This window comes from Gymnodraco acuticeps, unplaced genomic scaffold, assembly GCF_902827175.1.
Source record: "Gymnodraco acuticeps unplaced genomic scaffold, fGymAcu1.1, whole genome shotgun sequence".
Taxonomy (NCBI): Eukaryota; Metazoa; Chordata; class Actinopteri; order Perciformes; family Bathydraconidae; genus Gymnodraco; species Gymnodraco acuticeps.
This window is the reverse complement of record NW_022992039.1, coordinates 116,100-133,003: the sequence shown is the minus strand read 5'-3', so window position 1 is coordinate 133,003 and position 16,904 is coordinate 116,100. Positions and strand designations below refer to the sequence as shown.

The 16,904-nt window shown below is 40.8% G+C and overlaps 1 protein-coding gene across 1 annotated transcript; it reads right to left on the bottom strand.

The window, feature by feature from the left end:
- Positions 1–881: 881 nt before the first annotated feature.
- On the bottom strand, positions 882–10,182 carry LOC117536736. Its single transcript, XM_034201730.1, has 6 exons — positions 10,019–10,182; positions 9,027–9,371; positions 3,424–3,516; positions 3,202–3,339; positions 1,328–1,666; positions 882–1,198 (listed from the first exon to the last, which is right to left on the bottom strand). The coding sequence occupies exons 1-6, from the start codon at positions 10,059–10,061 to the stop codon at positions 1,185–1,187; spliced, it is 972 nt and encodes a 323-aa protein (XP_034057621.1). The 5' UTR covers positions 10,062–10,182; the 3' UTR covers positions 882–1,184.
- Between the last annotated feature and the right edge of the window lie 6,722 nt (positions 10,183–16,904).

The window sequence follows — 16,904 nt, the reverse complement described above, 5'->3', positions numbered from 1 at the left end:
TGCAGGTTTCTGGGAGTTTGTTCCAGATATTTGGAGCATAATAACTTGGTAGCATGTAGATGTTAAAGAGAAGAGGCCCCAAGATGGAGCCTTGAGGAACCCCACATGTCATATTTGTCAACTCAGATGTGTATTTACCTATAGAAACAAAGTTGTTTCTGTCCTTTAAGTAGGATTCAAACCAATTTAGAACTGTTTCCGAAAGTCCCACCCAGTTTTCCAGTCGGTCGAGTAATATGCTGTGGTCAACAGTGTCAAACGCAGCACTGAGATCTAATAATACTAACACTGAAGTTCTGCCACTGTCTGTGTTTAAGTGGATGTCATTAAAGACCTTTACAAGAGCAGTCTCAGTGCTGTGGTTTGGACGAAAGCCTGACTGGAACACATCCAGACAGTTATTTAAATGCAAGAAATTACTCAACTGTTGAAAGACTACTTTTTCAATGATTTTACCTAGAAATGGGAGGTTTGATATGGGCCTGTAATTGTTCATTACTGAAGCATCTAGATTATGCTTTTTTAAGAGCGGTTTAATGACTGCAGTTTTCAGGGCCTGTGGAAAAATACCTGAGTGAAGAGACTTGTTTACTATATGAAGTAGATCTGAGGCCATGCAAGGAAAAACATTTTTGAAAAACCCTGTTGGAATAATATCAAGGCAGCAGGAGGAGGATTTCAGAAGTTGTTTAATGTCCTCTAGGTTTTTATCATTAATCTGATGGAATTGTGTCATGATGTTTGAATTGATTTTAAGTGGACACAGAGACAAAACATTTGCTGTACCTGATACAGAGGCAGTAAGAGATCCAACATTTTTTAATGAATCTTAGTGTCTCAGGTTTTATCAGGAAAGTTAAAAAAAGATTCCCCGTGACTGGTAACAATTATATCATCAGATTATTTATTGATAATGTAAAGGTGATCATGTGAGAAGGGAGCATGTGGTACAGCCAGAAACGTACATTATTAAAACAATTATGAAATCACAAAACCATTTTGAACATTAACGTCAGATTTTTTACACCACATAGTACCTGCAGGCAGAGAGAGAAGGAAGGAGAGACTTGAATTCAATACTGAAGCGTTAACATCAGTGAACAAATTCAACAGTGAACATATCACTGGTTCAGAGAAGCTGCTTGTTCACGGCGCCATCTGGTTCGTCTTTGGTCCTTTCTTCTTTAAAACCCTATCGCTGCAAAGAGAACAAATGCATCAGTTAGCCAAAACCCAAAGTCTTGCTGTAAACAACAAATGGAATATTAAGATCACTGACATCATCCTCCTGTTAAAGAGACCTCTGATCTTTATCTACAGTACTGACCTTTGAGCTTGAGCCTCACCGATCTCTTCCATATGACGTCTCCGTCACTTTCAACGGTGCATGTGTATGCACCGATATCTCCATGACTGGGGTTAATCAGGGTCAGACTGAGATCTCCAGCTTGCAGGGGGTTTTTCATCATCTTTGTGCGGTCTCTGTAAGAGTCGTCTTGCTCCTCAGACTTGTCTTGGCCATTCTGATACACATGAACTGTCGAGGAATTGGATAACTCGAAACGTTTCCATTTCACCGTTGCATCTGCAGGCAGTCGAGCTCTGGTTTTGAAGGGCAGTGTGACACATTTAGCCCAATCCCCGACCTCCACCACCTCCTGGGGGACTACAAGGGAAAACAGACACTCAATTTACAAACAGCATCATTGGTGATACCATCTGATTTCATATCATTTGAGTCCATTAAATGGATAAATGGCTAATGGCTATCAGTGGTTATTAATGTCCTAGATAAGGGTGAGAATGGGCCGTTACAGAATGTGTTATGTATGCAAGTAGGAATGTCTATTTAAAATGTAACCATGATAATCAACCTAATTTTTTGGGTGATAGATCTTAAACTGAAACCAAACAGAATTAAAATTCTTTGGGAATGGGAGTAGAGGTGTATTATGGGGCGGTGCGGCCATTTTGGAGGATATAGTCTAGTAGGAATCGACCGATATGGCTTTGTCAAGGCCGATACCGATACCGATTATTAGTAATCAAGTAGACCAATAACCGATATTTGGAACCGATATACATTTGCAGTAAAGTCAGAAAATCTTGGTGTCAAAATGTAGAATAACACAACTTCTTTGAAATGCCTTTTTATATTTAATGAACTTTTCAACATCTTAAAACTGGTTTCCTCTCTGTGACCCTGAGTAAAGTAAATGAAGTAAAAATAAAATAAAAACTACTAAAACTTGTTCTGAACTTCTGATATTTGAGTCTCACTCATTTAGTAGTCCCAATTCAGCAGCACCAGATTGTGGTGCAGAAAGCAGAGTTGCTGCGAGGCTCCACTAGCAGCCATCACAGTCCCAGTCGTCCCAGCGCGTCAGTTTCTCCGCTGCGAGACGCTACCCGCCCCCCCCGGTCCCTTTGTAACTGGGAAACTGATAGAATTGGATCATAAGATCGTGTTGTTTTTGCAACTTCAGCATAGGGGATTGGGATGTTTATTGAACTTTGGCTTTCAATTTACCTTCGAAATACATGTATGGCTCTGCCGCTCACTGCTGCTGCTTGTCTGTGTCTGCGTTCTTCGCACCTGCCTGTAATCTGAGAAGGTCCCGCCTCTCTGTCTGGCTGCAGACCGGAGAATCTTCAGTGTTGATTGACACTTCAGTAATAGCCTATCAGATAGCGCTGTGGGTGGGACATTGCTTGTGAACAGTGGTGACTGCAGCCAGAGAAACGGCCGCATCAGAGCCAAAGTTGTATCTGCAATTTGATTTAAAAAAAAGGCCGATACCGATAATCTGTAAAATGCGGAATATCGACCTCGATAATCAGCCAGGCCGAAAATCGGTCGACCCCTAGAGTCTAGCAAATGCAGCAGCAGTCAATATTTATCAGCTTTTTCTCGTCCTAATAAACAACATGCGAAAGATACATGTATTTACAAAGAGAAGCTCTTCACTGAAGCAGAGGAGTATTACAGGTCAGTCAACAGGTTGCAATCAGTAGTATCCTTTAAAGATGGCCGACTTGCTGTTGATGACGTTACATTCTATATAACAGCAGCAGCAGCCTACACTCTCTGGTATCTAAAATACTGACCATTGACTCGGAGGTCTTTGGTTTTCAGTAGTTCCTTCTGCATCTTTGTGCGATCGCAATAAAACTCATCCTGTCTGACAAGATCGTTGTTACCGTTACAATATTCGTGGACCCTCATTGGCTCGAGGGCACAAGGACTCCACTCCACGGTGACGTCTTCAGGCAGAGGGGCCATGGTATTGTAAGGAAGTTTTACAAAGCACACTCCCTCTTCCACCACTACAGAAGAGACTGAGAGGACAACAAACCACAGCATCAGCAGCACGAACACACAAACTGTGATCTTAACAGGTCCTGTGACAACATACTACATACCTGTGATGGTTGTGTACCAACCCAAGGCAGCTACAGCCAGAGCAAGGCAAACAGCCAGCATAGGATATAACCAAGGAGGAAATGTGGGCCGTTCTGTTGGCAACATAATCAACAACATGACTTTCTCTTACTGTACACCAAACAGCTACAATATTATATGTAAAAACCTTTTTTTTGTATTCTAATAAAGTAATAAGAAGTTCTGATAATCCTTCCATGTCCACCTTACTCTGCCCTGTATGTACAGAGTAATGGGGTTAGGGTTTGTTCCTTACCTGTAACCTGCAGGCACACAATTACCCTTGAAATGTCCTTTTCCTTGTTATGGACGTGGCAGGTGTAGACGCTGCTGTCAGAGAGTTGGGGTTCTTTCAGAATGAGGCTGAAGTCCCCAGTTATCAGAGCATAAATTGGCGTAGATGTTCGATCGCTGTAATGTTGGTTTTGAAAACGGGGCTCATTTTCGTCAAGATGCTGGTGGATGGCTGAGGGATTAAAACCGAAGCGGCTCCACACCACTTTTGTGTCCTCGGGTAACCTAAACCAGCGGTCCCCAACCTTTTTTGCGCCACGGACCGGTTTCATGTAAGACAATATTTTCGCGGACCAGCCTTCAAGTTGTGGGGGGATAAATATGACGAAATAAAATAATACGACCTGTGTTCCTGTTTACCTGGTTATTGTGTTGCTTTCGTTCTGTCTATGGTTGTAACGTTAGCTATTTTCCATTGGGTTGAATGTTACCACAAAGGCATATAATTGCAAAAAAAACATGCAAGTAAAGTAGCGTTTTTCAAAGCATGGGTTCAGACCTTAATTGCCTCGGCTATAGTTCAATCGATTTTATTTATTTATTGCAGGCTTCATTTATATTCTGCAGTTGACAGACAATCTGCCCGTTCAAACACTGACTCAACACAGTTTGCTGTCTCAAAGTCTCTCGCACATCTGCAAAAGAAGGAATTAATAAAAGTAAATGTGTAAGCAGATCAAACCAGTTAACACAATAACCAGCTAAACTGGAACACCGGCATCAAAACAAATATAAAGTGCATAAGATATAACTCACCATTACGCTGCATTAGTGGGAGCCCTGGGCTTGTGTCTCTGCAACAATCTAGGGGTAATGGGAGACAATGACACCCGAAGTGTGTTCCTTATGTCCAGTCCACTCCGTAGAAAATCCCACTTCACAAAGGTAGGATGTTGGAAATGGAAGCAAGGTTTTCAGTGCTTTTTTTGGCGATCTCAGGATATTCTGCCTTGATTTTAATCCAGAACACCAGAAGAGTTGTTGTCTGAAACACACTTTTAAGGCCAACGTCATTTGCAATCTCCAGCAGTTGATCTTCTTCTGGCACGGACAAGCTTGATTCAGCTGGTGTGTTCACAAATGGGTCGCAGATCCATTCTTTTGCCCTTCGTGGGTCTTTTGTGGATGGGAAGTACCGCTCGAACTCTTTCAAAAGCGAAGAGAGGTGATCCTGCACTAGCTGGGAGAATGATGGCTCAGGCTCAGTCTCTTCTAAAATCCCTGCTATTGTTTGAAACATGTCAAATATCCCTCAGTTCACTAGCTGTCCCCACAATTCCTTGGCCTTGAATGCAGCTACTCTATCTGCCAACATGAAGACAGTTGTAATTTCCCCCTGAAGTGACAGATTGAGTTCATTGAGCAGGTTGAATATGTCGCACAAGTAAGCGAGATTTGCGACCCATTCCTTGTCACTGAAGTGTGCTGCCAGTGGTGACTTTTTTTCGGAAATAAATCTCTGCAGCGGCTCTCGTAACTCAAACACTCTGGTTAACGATCTCCCTTTACATAGCCATCTTACTTCTGTGTGTAAGAGAAGGCGTTTGTACTGTGCGTCCATCTCCTCACAAAGCTGCGCGAATAGACGCGAGTTAAGAGCATGTGCTTTGACATGGTAAATGACTTTAATGACATAATTCAATACGCTGTTAAGTTCAGGTGACATTTTTCGGCTAGACAGCATTTCCCTGTGAATGACACAGTGTGTAGACTCACATTCAGGTGCAACCTCCTTAACCCGAGCAGGTAAACCCCGAAAGCCGTCCAGTCATGGCAGCAGCTCCGTCCGTGCATATGCCGACACAAAAGGACCAATTAAGTTTTCCTGATATGTAATCATTCAGAGACTTGAATAGTTCTGCAGCTGTGGTGTTGGTTGGCAACATTAGTGCACATAACATATCCTCATGCACATCCTCCTGATATAGGCTATATATATATATATCACACATAAACGAGTAGTATTGTCTTGTTGTCAATATCAGTAGACTCATCAACCTGGATTGCGTACCACGGTGATTTATTAATCCTCTCCAACAATTGTGTCTCAATGTCCTCTGCTATTTTCTCAATTCGCCTAGTGACGGTGCTAGTCGAAAGAGGAACCTGTGCAATCTTTTTAACTGCAGCCTCTCCAAGAAGTTCACGGCAAATGTCCTTCGTGGCTGGAAGGATCAATTATTCACCAATAGTAAAGGTTTCTTCGCCTTAGCAATACAGTTAGCCACTAAGTATGATGCTCTCAGATGTGGTGGCCTTCAGTAATTGCTTCTGTCATTCTTGCTCACGTTTCTTTCTTTAAAAAAATCCAGGGTGCTTGGTCTCCATGTGCCGAAGCAGTTTTGAAGGCTTCATTGCCTCATTTGCTAGCCTGTTGCCACATATTATGCAGAGCGGGCTAGGAGCATGAGAATCACCTGTAGCGATAAACCCATACTTTAAGTCGGACTACTGATATTGTCTTTTAAATGCAGCTTTCTTTTTCTTTGAAGTCGTAGGCTCTTCTTCCTCTGTCTCCTCATTGGGTCTTTTCCCCTTTCCCAACAATCTCTTTAAAGAAGTTTGTGTTGCACTCATTTTTGCTAGCTTGTTTTTAGCAGGGCTTTTTGTGGGCTTAATATTTGGGGTATCGTACAGCCAATCAGCGTAATGACGTTCCAGAGTCCAGACTGCTCTCGCGCTCAGTGTTGCCAGATGGGCGGTTTTCCATGAGTTGGGCTGGTTCAGAAAAAAGTATCACTGTAATAACTCACGGCACGCGAAAAATAAAATAACTTTCAGACTAATAATCAATAAAATATTTTTGTATAATATCTTTATAAAATATTTTTGTATTCAACCTTTCTCTGCGGCCCGGTACCAAATGACCCGCGGACCCTGACCTAGACGACTGGCAGGGCAGCTGGACAGACTTCACCCCCCCTAAATGGTTGAGTTATGTTGAGGAACTGGGAGGAGACACAAAATGATGTCTCAATTATTGATGTATATATTATCTAAAATAACTTCTTTACACGCCAAAAACACAAAACTATTACATTTACAAATACCTACACATATATGCATAGACATCTTTACAAACTTAAAAGGTTATATACATGGCGTTCAGAGCATTAGTGTAGAAGCAAACAATTAATATAAAGGCCAACGGGCAGCATGTGTGACTGTCGGAGGGGCTGGGGTGAAAACAATTAAAGGACACCAGCTGCATGTGGTAGGGCACCAAGTTTTCCAGCAGTACAGCTTGAATTCGACTGCCTCAAGGCCACCTTAGAGAGAATTAGTGCGAACGGTAAAGAGACCTTCTTCAGATTTTAACATTAGTGTGTATTGCGCAGCTCGTTAATGGTCCGTCTACACGGCGGCGTGCGTTGAAGCTTCAACGCTTCTGCCCATTTACTTTGAATGGGGTGACGTCACGCTTTGCCGAACTGCATTGTGGGAGTGTTGCTTCGCTTTGCTCGCGTTGCTCGTCTCAAAAGTTGAGCAATGTTCAACTTTTGAAGCTTCGGCGGAAGCGTCAGCCAATCAAATCATATGCCAGTACAAGCTCTAGCCGCGTGCTTGTGTGTCCGGGGCGGGAGATTCATGTGATTGGTTGTTGGTCGAGTTTCAGACAAGCTCACCGGTAAGCGTCAACGCATGCCGCCGTGTGGACGCAGCGTAAGGCTTAGAGTGCGTGATTTCACAGCTAGAGTCGAGGAGAGCTTGAAATTAGCCTTACTTTTTTATTTTAAACCTGCCATAATTCCCAAACCCTACAGTCCTTGGACATCATTTTTCATGAAAAACGTAGGAAAACCTCTCCTACGTATAAAAAAATAAAAAAATATTAAGCAAAACAATTAAACAAAATGCCTCTTGAGGGCATGAAGTGACAACAACGTTCAACATGTCTCCATTAAGGCCCATCGTAAATTCAGCCTGATCTTTCGTCAGAGCAGCAACTGCACACCTTTAGTAAATTTGACAAAAACGCCACATTATTGACCCGAAAGTCCACGAAAAGCAGACTGAGACGCTTTTCAGGGTCCTGACATGCTCCACGCGTTGACATTTTACCGATAGCTGCTACGGTTTTCAACAAAAGTTAGAAATGCAAGAGGTTTATTTCTCATTCAGAACAATGGAAAGGCTCTCCTTTCACTGCACATCTCCATGGTAACCTTTGATCTCTGGGCTCACACACTCAGGTGTTTGATAACGTTGTCACCATGGTAACCTTTGATCTCTGGGCTTACACACACAGGTGTTTGATAACGTCATCACCTCAAACACAAACACACAGACTGGAGTTTAAAGACTGTCTCAGCCTATTATTTTCTCTCTGACGGCCCTTACACACGGCGGCGTGCGTTGCCGCTTGCCGGCGGGCATGTCTGAAGCTAGACCAACAACCAATCACCTGAATCACCCGCCCCGGACACACAAGCAGCGGTTTGATTGGCTTCAAAAGTAGAACATTGTGCAACGCTTTGCTCTCACAATGCAGTTCGGCGAAGCGTGACGTCACCCCATTCAAAGTGAATGGGCAGAAGCGTTGAAGCGTCAACGCACGCCGCCGTGTGTAGGGGCCGTGATGGAGACTTCATACTGACTTCAACGCGGTCCACATATTTTATACATTATTGGCGACGTTTGGTTTTAGTTCAAAAGTTTGCAGTAAAAATATTCTGCTGCATTCTGACTTTCTTTTCTCTTCTTAATACACATTCATTCACTACTACTTACATTTAATATCTAACTCCTTCAGCCTACTTTCAGCTACAGAAACCATTCAACTATTACATTATTCAGCTATTTCAGGACATTGAGGATATACATTTAGTTGTTTATACCTTTTTTAAACCTTTTCTTTTAAATATTAAGCTTCTTCACTATTTTTCCTACTCTTCCAGTTTAACATTTCACTTTCAAGTTTTCAACAAAGTCATTGCAATGCATTTGAGCTGTAACAATTTTGATTCAAATAATTTCACTTTTCTGCATTTCTCCGCTAAGTTCAGCAACACACTTACTTGGTTTTTGTAGCTAAAAGCAGCTACCATTCAACTAAGAACATATTTAGCCTTTTCTGCATTTTCAGTTAAATTCAGCAACACATGTTTACAGCATTCACACGCATTTTAAGCAGGAAATGCATTTTCTAGTTGCATCATGTTTTCCACACTACATGTTTCCCTACAGGGCACTTATTATGTTTTATCCACTAGAAAGCACAATATAATGTTTTCTCCACTTACCCCCAACCTGCATGTTTAATGGGGATGGGGGTAGGGATGTTCCTCACCTTTGACCTCCAGTAACATTGTGAATCGGGGTGATAATTCCTCTTCCTTTCTGAACCTTTGGCAGATGTAGACGCCACTGTCAGAGAGTTGGGGTTCTTTCAGAGTGAGGCTGAGGTCTCCAGTTTCCAGAGCATCAGTTGACATTGATGTCCGGCCGCTGTAATGCTGGTTTTGAAGATAATGCTCATATACCTGATGCTGATGCTGGTAGACGGTTGAGGGATGGGAATCGTATCGCTCCCACACCACTGTTGTGTCCTCAGGTAACCTAGATGACTGACAGGGCAGCTGGACAGACTCCACCCCCTCATACACGCTTACAACAGCTGAAAATTGCTGGGAAACTTGAAGGACACACAAAAGGATGTTTAAATTATAAATGTATATATTTTATTTGCTTGTTTGTTTACACACAAAAAATGTATATATAATTAAGTTTATAATAAATGTACAAATACATTTATATAAATAGAAACCTTTTATCCTACAAATACTCAGAAACACTTGCATTTAAGAAATTACCAAAGCTAGATAAATAGATAAATGATTTAACCCAACTTAAATAAGAATAATTTACAACTTGCTCCCAAAAAAAGGAACATGCAGACGGTACCAAATGATTGTGGCGGTAGAACTAATCAGATTGTTTTAATTAAAAGTATAAAATACTCTGTTACAAGTAAAGTAAGCATTCAAAATGACACTAAGAAAAGTATTAGCAAATGCATTTTATATATTCAATTGAAGTGGTCATATGAAACAGGAGATATTTGTCTGCTTCTGCTTCTATTTTCTATTATTGTTTCTATGCAGTGAATTTCACAACAAAAACACAAACTCCATTTTAATTGTAATAAATCATTAAATTAGATTTTAGCATCCTTGAAATGTGTTCATTTTAAATCAAAACTTTGGTTTTAGCTGCTGATTTACGAGGATACATGAAACTAAAGCTGGAGACATGAGAGTAGAAAGAAGAAGGTAATCATACCGTGTACGAGGGTCAAAAACCCCACTAACGCCTTCATCTTCATGGCGAAATAACCAAAATCTGATTCTCTCCGTCACTGTTCTTCTTATAAACTGATCACAAAGTAAGCGTACTTTTAGTTTACTGAAAGTGGCTCGCAGTTGACTGTCGCAGGAATGTGACGAATCAGGTTAAGGAAAACAAGTTTAATTGTATAACACCTGAGCAACTATGACAGAGAAAGTAAAAAGGAGTGCCTATTGATGCTCGTCTTAACCTCTCCCCATTTCCAGTCTGCCTAGGGTTACGGTTAGGGTTGTAAACTTTCAGACTAGCAAAGAGATAATAGATAAAAATGATCTAAAAATAAATAGACAGATTGAACAGAATAACCAGCCTAACTTATCTGGGGACCCTTTGAAGGGGCTCGACCGACTAAACTCTATATAAAGTATTGAAAACGACATTACCTGGAGCAGCTACACAAGTAGCAAACTGCTCTGATCGGATGCTTCGGTATCAACAATGTATTAATGTAGCATAGAATCAGATATCAGTCGCATTTTACTGTTCTATGAGTACAGCATAAAGCTGAGGATACTTCTGTACTTTTACTGCCGATACTTTTATTACAAGAAGATGAGAATACTTTTACTTACATTGATGTTCAAATGTTCCATTGTATAATGTTGAAGTTGGTTCATGGTTTTGAAGCATTTGTTGCAGTCATAAATGGCGACATCTGCTGGGCAGCTCCTTGTGTTACATTTACAAACCCAAAGAAAAAGAAAAGTCCTAAAGGTGTTTTCTGAATCCTCAAAGATTCAAAGATATCCAGATTCCCATCTTTGTTTCCAAATCAAAACAAGGACGGCAACTGGTGGGCTACCTGGACAGCAAAGAAGTTTACTGTGTTTCCTTTAGGAAATCTGTCACACTGCTTAAAATATATCTAAAATATTTGTTAAAAAATCAGACAAGCTTCCCAGTATACAAAGTCATAAAAACAATCTTAAACCTTTTCAGTCACACTTAATGGATGAAGGCATTAATATTAATTTTTGTATATGACGTAACAAATGTGCTTAAATCAAAAAGAACAACACAATTGGTTTCATAGTTGAATTCAATAAATGGGTACGTTATTTCATGTAATGTTGTAATCGTTTTGGTATGGCATGATTTAATACAGTTTTGTTTTGTATTTTACACCAATATGTGTAAGTTTTGTTGTTTGTTGTGCCTAGGAACTAATGTTTGTTCATGTACTGGTACAGCGTGTTTTATTGATACACTGGACAACTCAACATGGGTTGACGTCTTTATTTGAAGCTCAGCTGAAGTCTTTGAAAAATTTATAATTTTGACAAGGTTATTCGGAAAGGGAACTTTAAAGATGAATCTCCTTTCGCGACGTGCGGCCAACGAGGTATTTGTTTTATGTTTATATATTTTCATTCATATATGTGTAGTGTACTATGCTAATGTGTTTGGCCATGTATATGTGTAATTCGTTGTTGTAGTTAAAACGAGCGTAACGGAAGAGGGGAGGCTACAAAATGAAAACTCCAATAAGTAAACGCCCGTTTTAAAGAACCGACCTGTGTCTGTGTCGTGAAGAGAGATACAATTATAATCCAATAATAATTGAATCAATTACTCTCACTTGTGATATTATAATATATGTAGTATTTCTAGTTTTTTTTTAACATATACTTCTTACTTTTGATTCAGGAGGACTCCTGGTGGCTGCAGAGCTTCAATGTCTTCAGTGAGTCTTTTCAGCGCTCCGAATAAAGACAGCTGATCCTCACACAGTCACACCTTCAGCACCTTATAAAGCGTCTGGTTCAATCAGGTTGACTGCCAGATGAGAGAGCAGCTCTGTGTTCAGGTGACAGCTGAAATGTGCTGCCTAAAAAGCTTATCTGATCCGAACAAGACAACGGAGAAACCCCCACACCACCTCCACCTTCACAACAGACTCCGCCGGGAATTCACTGAGATCTGTCGACGCCACGAGGAGACGTGCAACTGTTTGAACTCACTATTCAAAGAAAATAAAAGATGTGAGAGCTGATTGTTCCCACGACAGAAGACACATTGAACAGGGAACACTCAGTTTGGTTTGTACTGTCAGTTTGAGGCTGGATGAAAGCATCAGGAGAACGACTGGTTCACAGCATCTTAGTTAGCTAGCAGCCCTGATAATGTTCTGCTAATCTATCCACTAAATGTTGGGATATTTCAGTCTGGATCTAAGCGGTAGGGCGATCCAAATTACCATCCATCGAGCCAGTGTTTATTTACTTGGAGCTCTTGGCAAAAATTCCCAGGGACATGACTGCAATAACAAAAAAATACTACTCTATTGCTAAATTGTTCAAGTCTTTTCCACATTAGTTAAGGCTAGATCACAGCATTCAGGTATCTGATGTTACATTTAATCAACATAATTTAATCCACTTTGGTTTTTCCTGATCCTTTTCCATTTATATTTATTTCACCTCCAGGCGAATAACTCTTTATTCAACTCTACATTTTTTCTTTGAAAATGTTAACAATATCATAGTAATGCATATTCCACGGAAAAATGACACGGAGCCGCTTTGTCGAGGCTTCCTACTGAGATGTCATTGCAAATTATCCATTGGATGTTTAAAGGTGGTTAGCATCCATGTTTTTTTTGTTGGTACAAGAACATCTGCTAGTTTGCCTTATTTTCAAGATTTGCAAAGTCGTACTTCCTGATCTCCGGTTGCTACTTAGCGGTGAATCACTGCATTTCTCTGGTGTCATGAGGTTGCCAATAAAAACCAGATACAAAATCTGTGCAAGTTTGTGGCAGCCATCTTAATATTGGTTTGTCTTTGTTGACTTCAGATCGTCTTAAGGTTGGTCCCAAGGTTCAGGTGAGATTATTTAAAACACTGTTGCAAGACTTTAAAGAAATCAGGGACTAAAACAGCAGAAGTGGAAGTTGTTTAAAGTTTTTGATGTGTTGAAATACCACAGAACTTAAAAAACCACCAGGCTTTTGAGACAATTAACTCATTTTGAGAAATCTTTCATCAAATGGGTGATTTACATGACATGTTAAGACCACAAACATGCCATTCCTCGCACAACCAGGTAAATTGAGGTTGAATTAATTAGAAGATAAACAACTTTAAAACACATTTAAGTCAGATTCTCCACCCACCACATAACTGCAGTCTCCTCAGGGCTTTAACAAACAATCCACTCCAGAAAACAGACCGGCCGGACTCTGATCTGCTTAATACACAGCAGCACTGAAATTGAAAATCAATTGAGGGATGATGAATGGTGGCCATTAGCCAGCCGTGGCGCCGGGCTGGATTCAGTAAATAACAAACGGTGATAAACAAGGCGACCGCGCCGAAGACGTTCAGCCAGCAGAGAGCGGAGACGTTAGCCGGCAGCATCGTGTCAGAGCTGATGAATGGTCCAGCTTTGAGAAGACCCCAGAAGACTATTAATTATACTTTCAATGTAAACTTAATGGAGAAACACAAATCATCCACAGCAGCAGAAGCAGCAGCACGCCAAGGACAAAAACCCGAGAGTCCTGGACCAGAACCAGGACGAGTTAATCTGCAAGAAATCTTTATTTATTCTCCGGTGGAAGAGAGATGCTGCTTTAAACTGCAACAGCAAGGACACAAAGAAGATCCAAACTTATCTGTAGCCTCCTTATGCCACAGGTACTTTTTGACTGTTTCAATGCATTAGAATATATTTTACTTTTACTTAACTAAATTACATTTGGGAGCTGCTGTCATCCTAATATATGATATTTACAAATGATGCTCTCTTTTAGTGCATTGACTCGGAGGAGCAGCAACAACAGTAACATGTTAATGTCATAGCATTACACTTTTTAGGGAGGTATTTCCCTTTGCAGAGGTGAGCACAAACTTTATAAATGTATAAACACCACTAGATCTTTGTGGAGGACACATATCTATCTCCATACTTTAAATCGAATATCTTTCTCTTAAACTCTGTTAGAGATCAAGATACAAATGATGTCCAACTGAAACATCAGGAAATAATGTCTATCATTTTTAATTAGGTTTAATAATTTTGTTCTGTCATTTGATCATGTAGGTAGGGCTTCACTTCATTAAATAAAACACAGCAGGTCTAATTGAAGTTGGCTCTTTATAATTTGTAATATCCATCCAGATGGTAGAGTTTGTCATTCATTTCACTCAAGACTCTCATTAGCCGGTTCATTTTGAGCTGTCAGTCATTTTGTTTAAATCAGAGAAATTACATCCTGTTTTTCTTTACGTTTTTTGACTGAATTCAAACAATGGCAGGTCTTTACTATGAACTCCAACATTTACAAGCATTTATGTATTTATGTTTTATTGCATTGCCTAAAGATATTTAAACAACCACAAGTTTGCAATGTCAAATGTACCGTTTAGAGTTCAGGGTCTCCACAATGTTAGTGTGTAGACATGTTTCTGAAAGGTAATAACAGGTTTTTGTCATTTGTGAGGACAATGCATTGCTTTGAAGTCATTTGTTCATTGGAGGCTAGTAATACCAAGCATGTGCCTGACAGAAAAAGATGGTCAATTTTAGAGGAGAGATACCACAAGGATCATCTACTGGAAGAGTCCCCACAAGGACCAACTACAAGTAGAGTCCCCACAATGATAATCTATAAAGAGTGTCCCCACAAGGATCATCTTCTGGAAGAGTTCACACAAGGACCAAATACAAGTATAGTCCCTACAATGATAATCTATAGTGTCCCCACAAGGATAATTTACTGGAAGAGTCCCCACAAGGACCAAATACAAGTATAGTCCATAAAATGATAATTTCTCAAGAGAGTCCCCACAAGGATCCTCTACTGGAAAAGTCCCAACAAGGACCAACTATAAGAAAAGTCCCCACAATGATAATCTATAAAGAGAGTCCCCACAGGGACCTGGAAGAGTACCCACAAGGACCAACTACAAGTAGAGTCCCTAAAATGATAATCTCTAAAGAGAGTCCCCACAAGGATCATCTACTGCAGGGGTGGCCAACCCGCGGCTTTCGAGCCGCATGCGGCTCTTTGCCTAGTTTCATGCGGCTCTTCGGTTCATATCGAATTTTATGTGTGAGTTTGGGGGAGAGACACTGACTCCTGACTAGTGTTGCACGGTGTACCGATACTTGAAAGGTACCGCGATACCCTGCCGTTAAAAACGTTACGATTCCTCCGTTTCATTAGTATCGGTACTTTAAGAATGACGGGGGAAAGTACTCCGGTGAGAAAGCGCCGTTTTAATAAGAGCCGTGTGTGTTCAGCGCTCTGCTTCCACTCCCTGCACTGCAGCCGTGCCTGCAGTCCCGCCCCTCTCAAGCACGCTCTAAGTCCCTCCCCTCTCAAGCACGCTCTAAGTGCCTCCCCTCTCTCGTGCACGCGCTAGCTGCCAGAGCATGTGAGAAAACGAGAAGCATGGCTGCAAGTGGGAGTGCAACTGCCGCTGCGCCTCGGCTTGTTGACAAAAAAGACGCCAGAAGCGAAATTTGGAAGTATTTTAGCTATATCTCTGACAGTGAGGGCAAGCCTACGGACACCACGAGGCCTGTCTGTAAGACATTTATTAATTTTATTTAATACGAATTCTTGTCATTTATTTTATTTATTGTTCTCATTGTTTAAAAGTTTGTGTTATGGTTATGGTTCTGGTGTGAAATAAAGCACAATAATTACATTTAAGACCGTTTCCCTTTTTTTAAGAAAAGTATCGAAAAAGAATCGGAATCGCAATTCTTGACTTGGTATCAAAACCAAAATGTTGGTATCGTGACAACACTAGCTACTCCTGACAGTTAAACCTGATATTTAGTAGGTCTGTTAAGTATTGAATGCTGATAATTCTGACGTAATTTGGCCGGTCCAAGTTGTTTGGGCTCGGATAAAATCGCTCCGTTACTTTCGTCCCGTGTTATGTATGTTGTGTATGTGTGGTGTCAGTATGAGAGGATGACAGCGCGTATAATTTTGATGTGGCCCAAGAGCCAATCACAATAATACCTGCGATGCAGTGAACCAATCACCTTTGAGGGGGGGAAAACCTATCGTTGATTAAACATTATCCAGCGTTTCCCCTACCATTGTCTTGGAGGGGCGCTGCGCCCCGCCAACGGAGCCCCGCGCCCCCCCCTGAAATTCAAGGTGTTTAAAAAAAATATATATATAATTTTATTTTTAAATATATATATAGCACCAAATTGCAAATAATCTATAACTACTGTCACTTTTCACATTGAACATGTGCTCTTTTATTAAATAAACTAAACGCTTTCATCTTAAGTTGTGAGTTTAGTGTTTTTGACCCTAAGAAACACTGATGCATTAATCAATAACAATAATCCACAGCTCCTCTCTCTGCTCCAGAGGATTTAAAAAATATATATCCCAATGCCACAAAAATGCATCAGTGACGTGGTTGAAATCTTGTCTCCAGAAAACAAAAAACGGAAACAAGCGGTATCAGTGACTGTGTGTTTGATGTGGCTCTTTGCAGTAACATAGACAAAATGTGGCTCTTAACCTCTGACTGGTTGGCCACCCCTGATCTACTGGAAGAGTCCCCACAAGGAACAACTACAAGTATAGTCCCCACAATGATAATTTATAAAGAGAGTCCCCACAAGGAACATCTACGAGGAAAGGCCCCACAATGATAATTGACAAGAAACGTCCTCATAAGGATCATCTATAGAGTCCCTACAATGATCATGTACCAGGAGAGTCCTCACAATGTTCCACTGAGAATAGAGTCCTCACAAGGAACATCTACGAGGACAGTCCAGACAATGATTAACTGAATAAGAAAGACCCGACAAGGACAGTGTACACGATTCCCCACCT